Source organism: Terrapene carolina, unplaced genomic scaffold (genome assembly GCF_002925995.2).
Source record: "Terrapene carolina triunguis isolate 2854851 unplaced genomic scaffold, T_m_triunguis-2.0 Scaffold31, whole genome shotgun sequence".
In the NCBI taxonomy this organism is placed as follows: domain Eukaryota; kingdom Metazoa; phylum Chordata; order Testudines; family Emydidae; genus Terrapene; species Terrapene triunguis.
This window is the reverse complement of record NW_020664382.1, coordinates 8,051,831-8,067,485: the sequence shown is the minus strand read 5'-3', so window position 1 is coordinate 8,067,485 and position 15,655 is coordinate 8,051,831. Positions and strand designations below refer to the sequence as shown.

At 40.6% G+C, this 15,655-nt stretch overlaps 1 protein-coding gene across 1 annotated transcript in view; it reads left to right on the top strand.

Moving 5' to 3' along the window:
- Positions 1-9,763, top strand: part of LOC112109401 (interleukin-10 receptor subunit beta) — a 23,257-nt gene extending 13,494 nt beyond the window's left edge. Inside the window, 4 exon segments of the mRNA XM_026652191.2 lie at positions 1,109-1,259; positions 2,947-3,104; positions 9,128-9,335; positions 9,338-9,763. Coding sequence (XP_026507976.2) covers positions 1,109-1,259; positions 2,947-3,104; positions 9,128-9,335; positions 9,338-9,357 — 537 coding nt within the window. The 3' untranslated portion in view covers positions 9,358-9,763.
- The last annotated feature ends 5,892 nt before the right edge of the window (positions 9,764-15,655 follow it).

The following is a 15,655-nucleotide window of genomic DNA, read 5'->3' as shown; positions in this document are numbered from 1 at the left end:
GGGGGGGGGGGGGAGGGGAGCGGGCGGGAGAGAGAGAGAAGGGGGTGGCCAGGGCTACAGCAGGGGCGCTGCCACGCGGCCCCTCCTGCTGCGCCGCCTCCTGCTGCCTACCGCGAGGGCTCCGCTCCGGTCAGCGGGGAGGACTGCCCTGCAGGGCGCTCTGGTTCTCCGTGCCGCCGCCCCCTACAGGGCGGCCGGAGTGGAACAAAAAAAAAAAAAAAGCGGCCGTGCTGCCCTAGGATTGGGCAGAATGCCGCCTTGAACAATCTGCTGCCCCAAGCACCAGCTTCCTCAGCTGGTGCCTGGAGCCGGCCCTGTCCTTAACCATATAAGGATTTATACTCTTTAACACCAGTACCATTAAACATACCCAGAAGAAGATAAAAAGTCTGTGCTGTGAACAATCACACACAAAGTACTTACATTGATCAGCTGTTTTAAGTAGGCAGTGTGCCACATTCTACATTAGCTAAAGTATGAGTGGTCTTCATATGTAACCCTAAACAGAGAGTGTTGCATGAATACTTGTTTGGTTTTGTTAGTTGCATGATTTTTTTAAAATACTGCTACTTAGAATTCTGTGCACATTTATATAATAGCTTTAGAGTCCCTCTTTCTGTTACAGTGTGTCTCTTGAAAAATTATTTTATGGCATCGTGGAAGCAGTCTGATCACAAGAAACTTAGAGCCCACTTCCTGTTGTTGGGTCAACCAGCTTAGGAGCTAGGATTTCAACGCTGTTACAGCTCTTGTTTTGGAAGGTGATTATTTTCACCATCAATAGGATGTTCTAAAATAGAAAAAGGAATTTGAAGACAGCTGATTAATTTTAATATTTGTAGTGTCCTTTTTAAGTAATTCTTAAAAGGAAACTTTTCTTTGATTCTTGTCAAGTAAGTAATACAGAAAACTACAAAACTGTTTTAACAGCTGATATTTTAAACTTTCACTTTTTCAGGAACTAGATATTGTGTAAATCCAATCCATAGTGCAGCTATAAATGCAAAGACTACTAAATGGAGTTCTAACTAGAAACTAGTGCTGTAATTTGTTAATTTATTGGAACTTGAATTTGCTTTTGAATGTTCTGTATTCTTCTTTGATATAGGTTATAACCACAGATACTAAATATAACTCAGAAATATTATCTGGTTTGGACCCTTGGACAATATATTGCCTTCAAGTTCAAGCAGTTATTCCTGAATGGAACAAAACAGGAAAACTGAGTGAAGAGTTCTGTGATAGGACAACTGATAATGGTAATAGCTAATGCACCAGTACATTATAAACATATTGAGTAATTATGAAACACTGTAAGACACTCATTGATTGATGTAAAAGAAACAAAAGCATGCATGTAAACCTTCAGAAATGTTTTGGTACTTCCGTATTGTTCATTGTGATATCCAAGTGTATCTCTAATTTGCAAAAAAAAAATTGAAACCTTCATGCCAGAAAAAAGGAGAGCTTTAATTCAGTCTCTTATAACTACAAATAATAAGATACACAACAGATTAAATGTACTCCCATGCAGAGAACTCATATGAGGCACGTCCATCCCTAAAGCCCTTCAAAGCAAGATTTAAATGCAATTTAAGTGGTGCATAGGCCTTGTGCTGGCCCTTCTGCACAGGCGTAAACGTCATCTACCCATAAGCCAATTTATGTTTGTTTGTGAACCCTTTGGCTTCCACAGGCCTAGCGGAGAGTAGAATATGGCCCTGCATTGCAAAGTCTGATTCTGTTTACATTTTGTAACAGAATTACATTGTTGAAATATTTTTTTTTAAATGGATAGAGCTCCGTCATGCTTTCTTTTTCTGTTCTCATGTTTAAAATCTTTAACTAGGCAAGCATGCCAGATAATCAGTTTTCTTCATGGTTACAAAAAGCATGTAATTTATTAGTCAAGGTACATCTTCCAAAGGAGTGAAATCCTGATCCCGCTGAAGTCAATGGAAGTTTTGCCATTGTCTCCAGTGGGACTAAGATTTTACCCAAGGTGTTTTTCTCTTGGTGCAATCCAAAGCTACCATTATTATCAACTCTCAATATAAACAACTAATTTCTTTGTTTAAATATTTTATTTTTATGCAACTATACCAGTAAGTGCCAATCATAAAAAATTCTCCAATGTAACGTCTGCAATGCCTAATCAGCATTCCAGTCTTTCATTTTTTATAGCACTAACCTGACAGTGGAAACTGGCTGCACACTCCAATTTCCAACCACTCCACCTCAATAGCTATCTATGGAATAGCTATTTATGGTGGCAGTAGCCACCATCAGTCAGGTGGCCTCCTCTTAGAAGAGAGCTTTGTGTTTCCATTTAAAAGGAAAAGTGCAGTCCCAGACTAATTAGTAAGCAGCTGCTTAACAATCATAGACAGCTTTAAAGTGATACCTCGATCAATCTTTATTCGTATCACATGCTGTGACAATCCCGTGCATGAAACCAGGCTTTTAGAAGACACAATATTTTGGAAGTTAAGGAATTTTGGACTACCCCCACCTCCAAATTAGTTGTCATTTTTGTTACCATTATTTCATGTTTCCTTTAGAGAGAAACAGAATTCAGTGCTCTGGTTTGAAGCATCCAGGAATAAGTATACTGGGACTTCACATGTTGTTACCCTGCTTTCCCCCTTCCCCCATTTACCTAGAATTTTTTTCTTTTTGTAAATGTTTACATATCATGGCCATAGGTCAAACTTATCTAGTGAGAATGTCATGAGTGGTTGAAGTAAAAACAAAGTTGAGATATTCTTCCTTTTGGGAACAAAAATATGTATTTGTTCATTCACCAAAATAGTTGCTAATACAAAAAAGTGGAGGAAATTTTTTTTATTCACTTACGAGAATTAAATTCTGAAAATGGTATATTCAAAATAATAATAAAGAAGAATCAGGTTAATAAAGAAGAATTTCTCTTCTTGTCTCTTGCAGGTGTAACTCCAGTGTGGATAATTCTCACTGTTCTTGTAGGATCAATGTTGGTTGTTCTAGTATCAGTTCCTGCCTGTTTCTTTATCTTTTCATATATATATCGACAGGCCAGATATGTCTTCTGCCCGACGTATTCTTTTCCACAACATCTGAAGGAGGTTTGTCTATTTGTATTCTACACAGGGCCGGCTCCAGGCACCAGCCCAGCAAGCAGGTGCTTGGGGCGGCTAACGGTGAGGGGCAGCACGTCCGGCTCTTCGGCGGCAATTCAGTGGCGGGTCCCTCACTCCCTCTCGGAGGGAAGGACCTGCCGCCGAAGACTGAAGCGGCGGCGGTAGAGCTGCAGATCACGATCGCGGCTTTTTTTTTTTTTTTTTTTTTGCGCTGCTTGGGACGGCAAAAAACCTGGAGCCGGCCCTGATTCTACATAAAATAATTAAGTAAGCCTTCCAGGAGAGCCTCTTGTCTGTCAAAGACTCCCGAAAAGCTTGCAACGCTTGCATGTGAACCTTCTGACAGCAAAAAGAACAGGAGTACTTGTGGCACCTTAGAGACTAACAAATTTATTAGAGCATAAGCTTTCGTGAGCTACAACCCACTTCTTCGGATGCATATAGAGTGAAACCTTCTGACAGCAGTTCCTCATTCTTACACATGCACCTGGATAGTTAACTAGCTGTGTTAGTGTTACATGGGTTTTGCCTGAAGTGAATGTATGGGGTAATGCTGGTTATTAGGCACACAGGCTAAAAGAACCCAGGTGTAGTATATATGTTGCAAAATAATAGATATGAGTCTTAGCAGCTATATGGTATGATCTGTTTAAGCTACGTCACCTTTGGTTACTTTAGTTCACTTGTCATAAACTGCTTGTGTGGTTGACTGTCATTTCAAACCCTTATCAACTGCAAAAGTTGATTAATCTGCTGCCAAAGACTTTGACCAAACTGAGCAGTAGTTCAAGTGAGTGTAAATAGTGACGTAATGTGACTTGAGCCAATTCAGCATTCAGTTGGCTTCATTCCACAACCTTCTCCCACACTGCATATGGACTGGGCTACACTTTAAATTTATACTGACAAAACCACATCCCATAGTGACATAGCTATGCTGACAATCCTCCCCCCATGTAAATGCAGCTGTGCTGACAGAACAGGGCTTCTAACAGCATAACTAACCTTGTTTGGGGATGTGGTTTTCTTATACTGGTAGAACTCCTTTTGTCAGTGAATGCTGCATCTAGGGGGCTATGCCAGCATATACTATGTTAGCATAGACATAACCGAGTACCTTACTCCATCGTCTGTTTCTGTTGATTTCTGTGGCACTGCTCAGCATGAGTAAGAGTGCTGTTACTCTTTAGTAAATGATGAAATCTTGCCCATCTGATATGTTGTAACAGAATGCTGTAAAGGAAGCATTCAAAAGCTCAGCCATATCACTGAGACACGGTGGGTGAGGCAATATCTTTTATTGGACCAACTTCTGTTGGTGATAGAGACAAGCTTTCGAGCTTCACAGAGGTTTTCTTCGGGTCTGGGGAATATACTCTGTGTCATAGCTAAATACAAGGTGGAACAGATTGTCTAGCGTAAGTAGTTGACACATATTTCAAGGGACTGTTCAAGGTGAAGTGGCCCGTTAACCCGCCTCCAGTGATGAGGGAAAGAAAGAAGGGAGGAAGGGCAGTTGGAGGGGTTGTTAGTGGGTTATATATTATTTTAATAAACCATAAATCCTGTGTCTCTACTCAGTCCCTGATTTTTAGTGTCTAGCAAAGTTATGAATTTAAGCTCCCAGGCTCATCTTTTGTAGGTTTTTTTTTTAGTCATTTACACATATGGTGATGATATAAAACCTTGTTTTACCAATTATGTGGGTGCTTTAGAAACTGGATGTTTTTGTTTTGCATGTTTTCTTCAACCAGCCCCCCGATTCCTAAATTCAATAAATAAGTAAATACATTCTATTCAGAACTGTTAAGAATGCAAAACAGAAGCCATGTGGATTTTATTCTAAATTTTAGCCCAAGGCTGGCCTCTTGTGGTTGGTTTAATATTACAGCCAAGTACCATTTAGACCAGTGGTTTTCAAGCTTTTTTCATTTGCGGACCCCTAAAAAATTTCGAATTAAGGTGCAGACCCCTTTGGAAATTCAACCTGTGGTCTGTAGACCCCTACCATAGAAGTCTTAGACTGAAAACTGACTGTACAGAATTCAGCTATAAATGTTGCACATGCTTGGCACAGCATTTGACACAGCGTGAGAAAGGGTGCTAAACTGGGCTTTGGTGGTAACGACAGCACTTCTGGGTTTTGACTGAAGGTGGGGATATTCAGCTAATTTCAATTGATCAGAAAAACAGAATGCCTTTTTTGCGATCTGAAACTTTATTTTTGGAGTCACCTTTTGCAGTCCCCTTAGCCATGGTCTGCAGAATCCCAGAGGTCCACAGACCACAGGTTGAAAACCACTGATTTAGAGTGTCCAGAATGAAGGGAGGAAACATGTTTAAGTAGTGCTTTATGTTTCTAAGAAGTTTGTAATCACGTTTTGCCTTATCTGCTCCCTGGTCACTTCATTTTTAAAAACAAGCTAACATGGAATATGTATCCCAGCGTGGAGGAGGGCCTTGTCCCTTTGTGAGCTGAAAATATCCATGTTCAGTGCAAGTATGTGTAAGAAATCTATGAATATTTAGAAGAAATACATACTTCCATTTTAGGTGATCTTTTCTCCCCTCAGTATATACACAATGCCCCTTAAAGTTAAAGGAGGTTAGATATGTATTTTGTGAAGAGAAGACCCTTAACATTTTCATTGTGCTAGATGTTTGTAGGAAAATATAACAATATGCATCCTAAAACTCAGAGTTTGGGAGGGGTCATGTAATTATTATTTTATTTTACTTTGGGGGTTGGGAGAGGGGAACCATTGAGAACTACCTCCAATGTTTCATTTTAGAACTCCAGTTGAGGGTTAAATAAGTCAAAATGAAAGACATAAGAACAGTGCAGCAATAACGTAAGATGATTTGCTTAACATCCATAATATTCTGTGTAACCTCCATTTTTTTCATGCAGATTCTCATACCGTGTAACTCATTCAAACCGCTCTCTGCTTAACAGAAGGCTGGTCATGTTCCCTGACAAAAATGAGTAACATTCAGTGCTCTATTGTTTATATGAAGGTGTCAGAGATCTCTGAAACTCTAAAGTATTAAGGGAAAGTAGCAGATGGGTCAGATTGCGGGGGGGAAGGAGGTGGTACTCTACTAAGCATCACACCCAAATAAACTCTGCCCATGTGAATTGCTAAAATGAGCCGTTGTTCTGACCAGATTGAAAAGGTGTTCAGTATATGCTCGTTTCACTCTGAGCTCTACAGGGACTCTTGAGTTTTGCTCCCTCTTGATTGGGGTGTGTGTGGAGGGGAATTGTTATATCTCCCAAATCCCACCCACTTGTGGCGTCAAGATGAGACATCACTCACACTAAATTGTATAGATCTGTGATCCTCCCTCCCTCTCCTTTACTTGAGAAAGTAATGTTGACATTTAAATCATCTTTACTGGACATCTAATTTAACACCTCCCTGAGCTGAACGGGGCAATACACACCTCTAAGGTCTATTGTTTGAGTCTCTCTTCAGACTTCTATTGTTTAGGCTATGTCTATACTTAGGGCAGGTCTACGTTAAAAAGTTAGGTCAACCCAGCTACCTCACTCAGGGGTGTGAAAAATCCAACCCCATGAGCGACATAGTGAGACCAACCTAACCCCCAGCATAGACAGCGCTACCACCTCTCAGGGAAGTGGATTAAGTACAGCAATGAGAGAACGCCTCCTGTCACTAGTGAGTGTCTACACTGAAGCACTACAGCAGCACAGCTGCAACTGTGCCTCTCCAGTGGTTTAAGTGTACACATAGCTGTGACATACCCAGGATACAAGACAGACTAAGGACCCCTGCCTTCTAACCTGGGGTGCCCTTTATAGTGCTTTGCGGCTGTAGCCTCTAGCCTGGACTGCTCACAAACAGCCGCCAGCATGAAAGTCACTCCCAGCTGTGTGTGTGTGTGCTGCAGCCAGCCAGACACACCTTGGCTCTTACCAGCCTTGGCTATACTGAAGGGTACCCCAAAACACCCCCAGTATTAGATTCTCACTCAGAAATGTATGTCCTGTACCGCCCAGCCCTCTCCTGGACAATGCAAGTTTATATAAAGTCCATCATTTTATTACTAGAAATGATATGCACACATCTTGTTACCCAAAATGGAGTTCCCCAGACACTTCAGTTTAAACACACTGGATTAGATAAAACAAAACAAGTTTGTTAACTACAAAGAGAGATTTTAAGTGAGTACAAGTAATGAGGCATGAAAGTCAGAAATGGTTACAAGAAAAATAAAGATAAAATGCAACTGGTGCCTAACTTAACTCTTAAATTCAAAGCAAGGTTTTCTCATCACCTGCTTTCAGTAATCCTCTTGCGCAAACCTCTTAGGTCAGGACCCTTCTCCAGTTCAATGGCTGCTTCCTTTGTCCCCCCTGGTGCAGTGAATCGATGGTCAGAAAGAGGGAGAGGAAGGGGGCCATTTGGGGTATCTGCCCCTTCTTTTTATAGTCCTATCCCCCCTTTGAGAAGCATTTCCAGCTGGGAGTAAGGAGACAGGTAGTCTGCGTGAAAGGGAACTCCCTGTTGTTTCTTTGCTAAGATGTAGATTTTTTTGCTCCTGTCCCCTTTCCTGCCAAAGAATGGCCACTTAGCAAGTAATGGTCCATCAGCTTTGTTTACACCTGACTGAGGCGTCGACTTGCCCTTTGTCTCTGAGGAACTCGTTTGGCCACTCCTCAGACTTCTCTGGAAAACATACATTTTAGTCATGATCTCTCATCTTATGTTTATAACTTCACATATAATGTTGCTACATGCATTTGGCTGTGATATTTTTGATCAGCAAACTATGAGTTTTTAAATTATACCTCACAAGGCATAGTTTGCACAAAGATCATTACAATAGTGTGTAGGGTATGAACACAGGTACATTCTGTCACAATAGCCTAATACACACAGTAAATAGTTCTATTTGTCTTAATTATTTTATTCTAATCAACCACATTTCTGTAGATGGTATTTGTTTTTGCAAACTGTTTGAGCAACAGTTTGAGAGATCATCAAAATAGTAGTTGCCTAGATTATGTGAATTTAAAATATAGGCCTATATGTGGGGGGGTAGCTCCAGTCAGGCCAATGGGGCCACGCATGGGGCAGGGCGGGGGGATTCCACGCCTGCCTGAGGCCTACAGTTTTGGGGGGCAGCACCCCCCTCTTAGCCCCCAACTATGCCCATGATTTAAAAGTCAAATAAATTTGTGCTGGAAACTCCAGAGAGGTTAATAGGACAGACAACATTTTTCTTTTGTTATCATTGTACAGTTCTCACAAATGTTAAAAAATTACTTAAAGGAAAAATGTTGGTATGGCTCTGCACTGCATTTTACCCTCATGTGAGTAATAATTCAGAATTAATGTGATTCGCTTTGAAATAGATTCTGTCAGAATTTTTTACGAGGATATATTAAAAGTGGTAATAATCATTTCTATATTTTGTTACTGTGGTGTTAATCCAGAGAGAATTCTTTCAGTGCATTGGAGTACCCATTGCTTCTTGAATGAGCATTGTTGTGTATCAATAGCAAGATTAAAGAGAATCTGATTAGGTCACATTGGAGGAGAGGTTGTCCAATGCATGTTGAATAGCGAGTAAAAATTAACAGATACACTTTAAAGTGGTCTACACTTAAAATTTTTGGTGGCATAGCTCTTATGGTCAGGGGTGCGATTATTTGCCTCTATCCCCAACCACCGAAGTTATACCAGCAAAAGCTCTAGCACAGATGCAGTTATACTTGCAAAAAAGTCCTTTTGCTGGTATAGCATATTTCATTCGGGGAACTGGTATAAGCCATATAGATGAAAGCACGCTTTTACCAGTATAAGCTGTGTCTAGGAGGGTTTGCCAGCATAGCTAGACCTTTTCTAGTGTAGATGAGGCCTAAGACAGTGAGTCACCAGTGCAAGGTCTTTAAAGACTGCTGGGAAAACTAACTGATGCTGATGCTGGGAAAGAGGAACAAGCAGAGTTTGATTCTTATTTCCCCTCTTTTCTTCCAGTTTTTGAGCAAGCCTTCCTACAGTTCACAATTTCTTTCGCCACGCTCACCGGAAGAGGATCACTCCTTTGACAAGTTAACTGTCATTTCAGAAGAATCTGAAAACTGTAGCGATGAGACAAGCAACAGAAAGGAGCAGCTTCAGGACTCCCAAGAAGAGATTTCTATTGCAGAAAAAGTTTCAGCTTTTGAAAAGGGATCAAGTTCAGTCTTATACCTGATTCAGGCTGAAAACAAATACCCAAATAGACAATTAAATACGACTTTATATTGAGAATGCAGCAGCAAGCACTTGGTAAAATTCCAGATTTAAAATGTCTAAAGAGAATTTCGTCAATCATATTTATTTTTCAACTCTGAGAAACATTATTATAAATGAGTCCTGAAGTGGGATGCAATTTTTAGCCACTCATTTTTAATGACTTATTTATAACCTGTGGCACTAATTATATTGCACTATAATATGGTGCTTCTTGTAAAGTAAGTATTAAATATATAATTCTTTATTTTTATTTTGTTGAATATTATTAAAGTTAATCAGAATTATGAACAGCACAGCATAGTTTTCAAAGGAAACTTTTCCTTTCCAAGAAAACGTTGAGATTTAACTGATTTTAGTATGAAAATCTTTGTATTTTGTTTCGGTAGTTGGCTTAAAATATGACTAATAGTGAGTAGAATAATATTTTATATTTGATTTATACATGACACTAAAATTATGAAGTTTTTCTTGATAGGTACCACTTTAATAAAATAGTAGCAAACAATTTCCGTATGTTTTAAATGTGAGAAATTACTTATGGGACATACTTCATCATAGGCTTGCAGTGGGGCAATGGAGCTATGACAGTTTACACCCTATAAGGATCTGCCCCTAGTTCTTATAGCAAGTCACATTGAGCCTAATCCAAAATCACTGAAGTCAATGGAAAGACTTTCCAGGAAATGGGGTTAAATATTAAACTCACCTCCATGAATCTGCTAGACCATATAACTTAATTAATAGTCAGCTCAGAAATGGTCAGCAGCTAGGCTATATTGCTGTGTACATAAAAAGAGGATAGTTGCTGCATGGGCTAAGAAAAATAATATTGGGCCTATAGTTTGCTCTTACTTTAATAGAAACAAATCCTTCAAGTGCTGCAAAGTTATCTGAACATACTGTATTATATTTCTGCAAAATGTCAAATTTTTCCTCGGCAAAAGTGGATTGCAATGAGTATATTATGTATAAAACATAATTTGTTATGTGGGTGGCGAAATTCATTGCCCTAATTTTTGTTTTTATTATAGGGATAGGATAAATTTGCATCTTTTAGAGAACTAATTCAGAAAGAATACACAAAAAATAAAGGAAATTGATATTTCTTCAACATATCACATGATAGTATGCTTAATATACAAATATATTATTGGAAATTTTTTTCTTTGTCTCTTTTTAAAATATTAATGGACAAAATATTGAGAAAATGGAGGAAGGTAAGAAAAACATTTTCATTAAAGAAAGGCATTTTGTTGCAGGAACACTCTTGCATCAAATCTATAGTTACAAAAGTGTCTGCAATATTCATGCAATATTCACTGTACTCATTATGAAAGAGTCAACTTTCTACAGCTAGCAAGGAAGAAAGTCACACGGAACTATTACGCACTGTTGTAGCCCCTCTCTCTTTTCCCTGCTTTCACACTACTCCTTCAGCTAAACTGATTTCAGGAGGTTGGAGGGAGATAGCTGATAGACGTGATTTGTTTGACGTTGTCTCCAATGGCAGCAGTTTTTTAGTTCTGTTGACAGGTACCTACGTGCAGCAGTAATTTAAAAGGAAGAGAGATCTATTTTCACTATTTACTTTTCAATATATAAAAAGGAGCCGTGCAATATTTATTAAAAAATAATAGTACTTTGAACACCACACTCACAGCCCAGCCTAGCCAGGAAATGCCCAGTAAAATAGACAGGTCTTGCAACAATCCCTGGAGGATAAGAAATCCACAGCCATTCTTTAGACCAGTGGTTCTCAACCAGGGGTCCAGGGCCCTCTAGGGGACCGTGAACAGGTTTCAGGGGGGCTGCCAAGCAGGGCCAGCATTATACTTGCTGGGGCCTAGGGTAGAAAGCTGAAGCCCCCTGCATGGGGCTGAAGCCCACAGCCCTGAGCCCCGCCACTCGGGGCTGAAGCCTGAGCAATGTAGCTTTGCAGGGGTCTCTGTGGCGTGAGGCCCCAGGCAATTGTCCAGCTTGCTATCCCCTAATGCCAGCCCTGGTTTTTATATGCAGAAAACCAGTTGTGACACAGGTGGGCCATGGAGTTTTTATAGCATGTTTGAGGGGAGGGTGGGGCTAAGAAAGAAAAAGGTTGATAACCTGAGCTTTAGACCACAGGAAGCAGTAAATTGTATAGTGGAGGACTGTGACAAAATGCTGGGAAGCAACAGAACTAGCATTCTGGTCACTGTTTAATCAATTATGCTGAGCGAGGGGGCTGATTAAGGAGAGGAGTTCCTGATTATCCCACTGCATAGGAAAGTTCCCAACTATCCTACTGCGTAGGAAAGATAGGACGTATGGCAAGAGATCGCCCTGTCTTCACCAGGAGATCTTCAATGATCTGATACTCAAAAGAGAGTCCCAAAAAAGTGGAAACTAGGTGAAATTACAGAGGATGAATATAAACAACATAAGTATGTAGGGACAAAATTAGAAAGGCCAGGGCACAAAATGAGATTGAACTAACTAGAGACATAAAGGGTAACAAGAAAACATTCTACAAATACATTAGAAGCAATAGGAAGACCACAGACAGGATAGGCTCATTACTCAATGAGGGGAGAAAACAATAACAAAAAATGTGGACATGGCAAAAGTGTTAAATGACTTTTTTGTTTCAGTTTTCACCAAAAAAGTTAGTAATGATTGGACATCTAACATAGTGAATGCCAGTGAAAGTGAATTAGGATCAGAGGCTAAAATAGGGAAAGAACAAGTTAAAAATTACTTAGACAAGTTAGATGTCTTCAAGTCAGCTGGGCCTGATGAAATACATCCTAGACTTCTCAAGAAGCTGACTGAAGAGATATCCGAGCCATTAGTGATTATCTTCAAAAAGTCATGGAAGACAGGAGAGATTCCAGAAGACTGGAAAAAGGCAAATATAGTGCCAATCTATTAAAAGGGAATAAGGGCTACCCGGGGAATTACAGATCAGTCATCTTATCTTCAGTACCTGGAAAGATAATGGAGTAAATAAGCAATCAATTTGCAAACACCTAGAAGATAATAAGGTCATAAGTAACAGTCGGCATGGATTTGTCAAGAACAAATCATGTCAAACCAACCTGATAGCTTTCTTTGACAGGATAACAAGCCTTGTGGATAGGGAGGAAGTATTAGATGTGGTATATCTTGGTTTTTAGTAAGACTTTTGACACTATCTCGCATGACTTTCTCATAAACAAACTAGGGAAATTCAATCTAGATGGAGCTACTATAAGGTGGGTGCATAACTGGTTGGAAAACCGTTCCCAGAGAGTAGTTATCAGTGGTTCACAGCCAAGCTGGAAGGGCATAATGAGTGGGGTTCTGCAGGAATCAGTTCTGGGTCTGGTTCTGTTCAATATCTTCATCAATGATTTAGATAATGGCATAGAGAGTTCACTTACAAAGTTTGCAGATAATACCAAGCTGGGGGAGGAGGGGTAGCAAGTGCTTTGGAGGATAGGATTAAAATTCAAAATGATTGGACCAACTGGAGAAATGGTCTAAAATAAATAGGATTAAACTCAATAAGGACAAATGCAAAGTACTCCATTTAGGAAGGAACAATCAGTTGCACACACACAAAATGGGAAATGACTGCATAGGAAGGAATACAGCAGAAAGGGATCTGGGGAGGATCTGTGCCGATACGGTCTCAGCTGAAGTATTGTGGCCTGTTCTGGGTGCCACATTTCAGGAAAGATCTGGACAAATTGGAGAAAGTCCAGAGAAGAGCAACAAAAATGATTAAAGGTCTAGAAAACCCGACCTATGAAGAAAGATTGAAAAAAATGTGTTTGTTTAGTCTGGAGAACAGAAGACTAAGAGGGGCCATGATAAAAGTTTTCAAGTACATAAAAGTACAAGGAGGAGGGAGAAAAATTGTTGTCCTTAACGTCTGAGAACAGGACAAGAAGTAATGGGCTTAAATTGCAGCAAGGGAGGTTTAGGTTGGACATTAGGAAAACTTTCTAACTGACAGGGTGGTTAAGCACTGGAACAAATGGCCTAGGGAGGATGTGGAATCTCCGTCACTGGAGATATTTAATAGGTTAGACAGACACCTGCCAGGGACGGTCTAGTTATTGCATAGTCTTGCCTTGAGTGCAGGGGACTGGACTAGATGACCTCTTGAGGTAGGGTGACCATTGTTCCCAAACAGAAAAGCAGACACCACGTGGGGCTAGCCCTCCTCCCCTCCCCCGGTGGGGCTGGCATCGCCACTCAGCCTCTCCCTGCACGTTCCTCTAAAGGTGGGCATTTGTCCCATTTGCTCTTGCCAACTGATCAAGTTGGCAAGAGCAAACGGGATAAATGCCCCCTTTTGCCAAAAAAGCTAGGACAGCCAGGACAGGGCTTAAAAAAGGGACTGTCCCAGCCAAAATGGGACATATGGTCACCTTATCTCAAGGTCCCTTCCAGTTCTCCATGTCTTTGATTCTATGATTACCAGATCAGATTGGGGCTGGGTAGCTAATGAGCTAACTAGCACATTTGTTATGCTTATAAGAAGCACACAGGATCTTTTTCAGGGGAAAAGGCAATACACCGTATTTATTCAAGATACATCAATTAGCATATGCATTCAACCACACCACACACACACACACTGTCCTGCCAGTCGATGTTATAGTTACCAGTCCAGAGTCCAGATCAATCTAGTGGCCCGCTAGGTTGATCACGGGTAGGTAGGAACCGGGTTCCGTCGGTCACGACGACGCTCTGGGGAAGTCTTGGCAGGACGAACCCAAAGTTTCATGGCAAGGCACCCTGTTTATATAGTGATTTTCCTTCACTGGGACCAATGAGTTTTGCACCGTCATGCTGTAATCAATTGTTGTTTGACGAGTGCTTGTTTTCTTAAATTGTCCTTCTCATCCTTTATCTTGTTCTTTCATCGAGTCTCTCAGGGAGTTACCCCAGGCTGGTTTTGATCACAGCTATCTTGTCCCCATTGATAGGTGCCTGTCTCATCTTTAGAGTCATCAATCTGCCCTCCTCTGACATTTCAATAGGGGCAAGTTGCAGCCTCCTGGCGCCTTTGTGTCTGTCTCCAGTTCCTCCCTAGCACATCCGGTTCAGCTATGGCCTTCACACTTATCTCTTAACACACATTCCTCATTCACACACAAAACAGAATTAATTTACACAGAATATTTTGGACAGGAACATCAAGTTGCAATGCAAAAAAAACCAATCATGGCATTCTTTTACTTATTTTAAAATGCTAAGCCCACAACAAAGTGGTGACCCTCAAAGGTCTGTTAACTGCCTTGAAATCAGTTCAGACACAAAGAAATTCTAGCTGATGCATCTCTACCAATGGCACATTAGGCCATTCCTTTCTGCTGTTCATAAAGGGTGTCTGGCAGGATATGGTCAAATCATACATCAATACATTTAATACATGCTACATTATTATCTTATTATTCTTTATCCTTCATTCTAAATCATACAAAATACAAACATAAAATACTACTACTCCACATTAACAAGGACACTGGATAAAAGAGCACTGGGGAATGTGGGGGGGTCGGGATGGACAGGAGAGTAGGCTGATGGGTGGACAGGTGGGTTAGTAGGGCCTGGCAAAAGGGAATTCTTGGGGCAGACACACCTCCCCCCCCTTTGGAGAAGGGGTAGTAAAGCCGGATAACGTTGTAAAATATTGTGACTGCACTAGTATGTAGAAGTTGTTTGAGTAAAACACTAAGGTGGTAGCTACATAAGAGAAGATCTCTGTGCAGTCTGTGCAAGGCAAAGCCAGGAGCACTGGGTGACAAGGACTCTTCACTGAACTTTCAGATGCCAACCCCTCCCATTTAAACAGGGGAACTTTTAGCTCTCCCATCTCAGCTGATTTCAACTGCCGCAGTATCACATGAGAGAAAGAGGAAGCGAGGTCTCTGGACATTACTTTTTCAACTACTTTAGAGAAATGTGTTGTCTGTTGCTCCATTTGTGGAGATTACTGTACTGCCATAATCTTTTCTTGGCATAAGACATCTCTGTTTTTAAAGGCATATAAAGATTTTCTTCTAAACTACATTGAGACCATTTAAACTACCTCCTACATGAGCATCAAAAGTCAGTTACCAAGTACATATGGTGCTCCAAAATGAAAAGGCAAAGAAGCAACACAATATAACGTGGTGCAAAGATGCCCTTTGCAGTGTGGTATAGCCAGAGATAGAAATGAATTAGCCAGCTTTAATCATCTTGCCAGATCACCACACTGCTCAGGTAGGAAACAAGATTGGAGAAACCCACAGA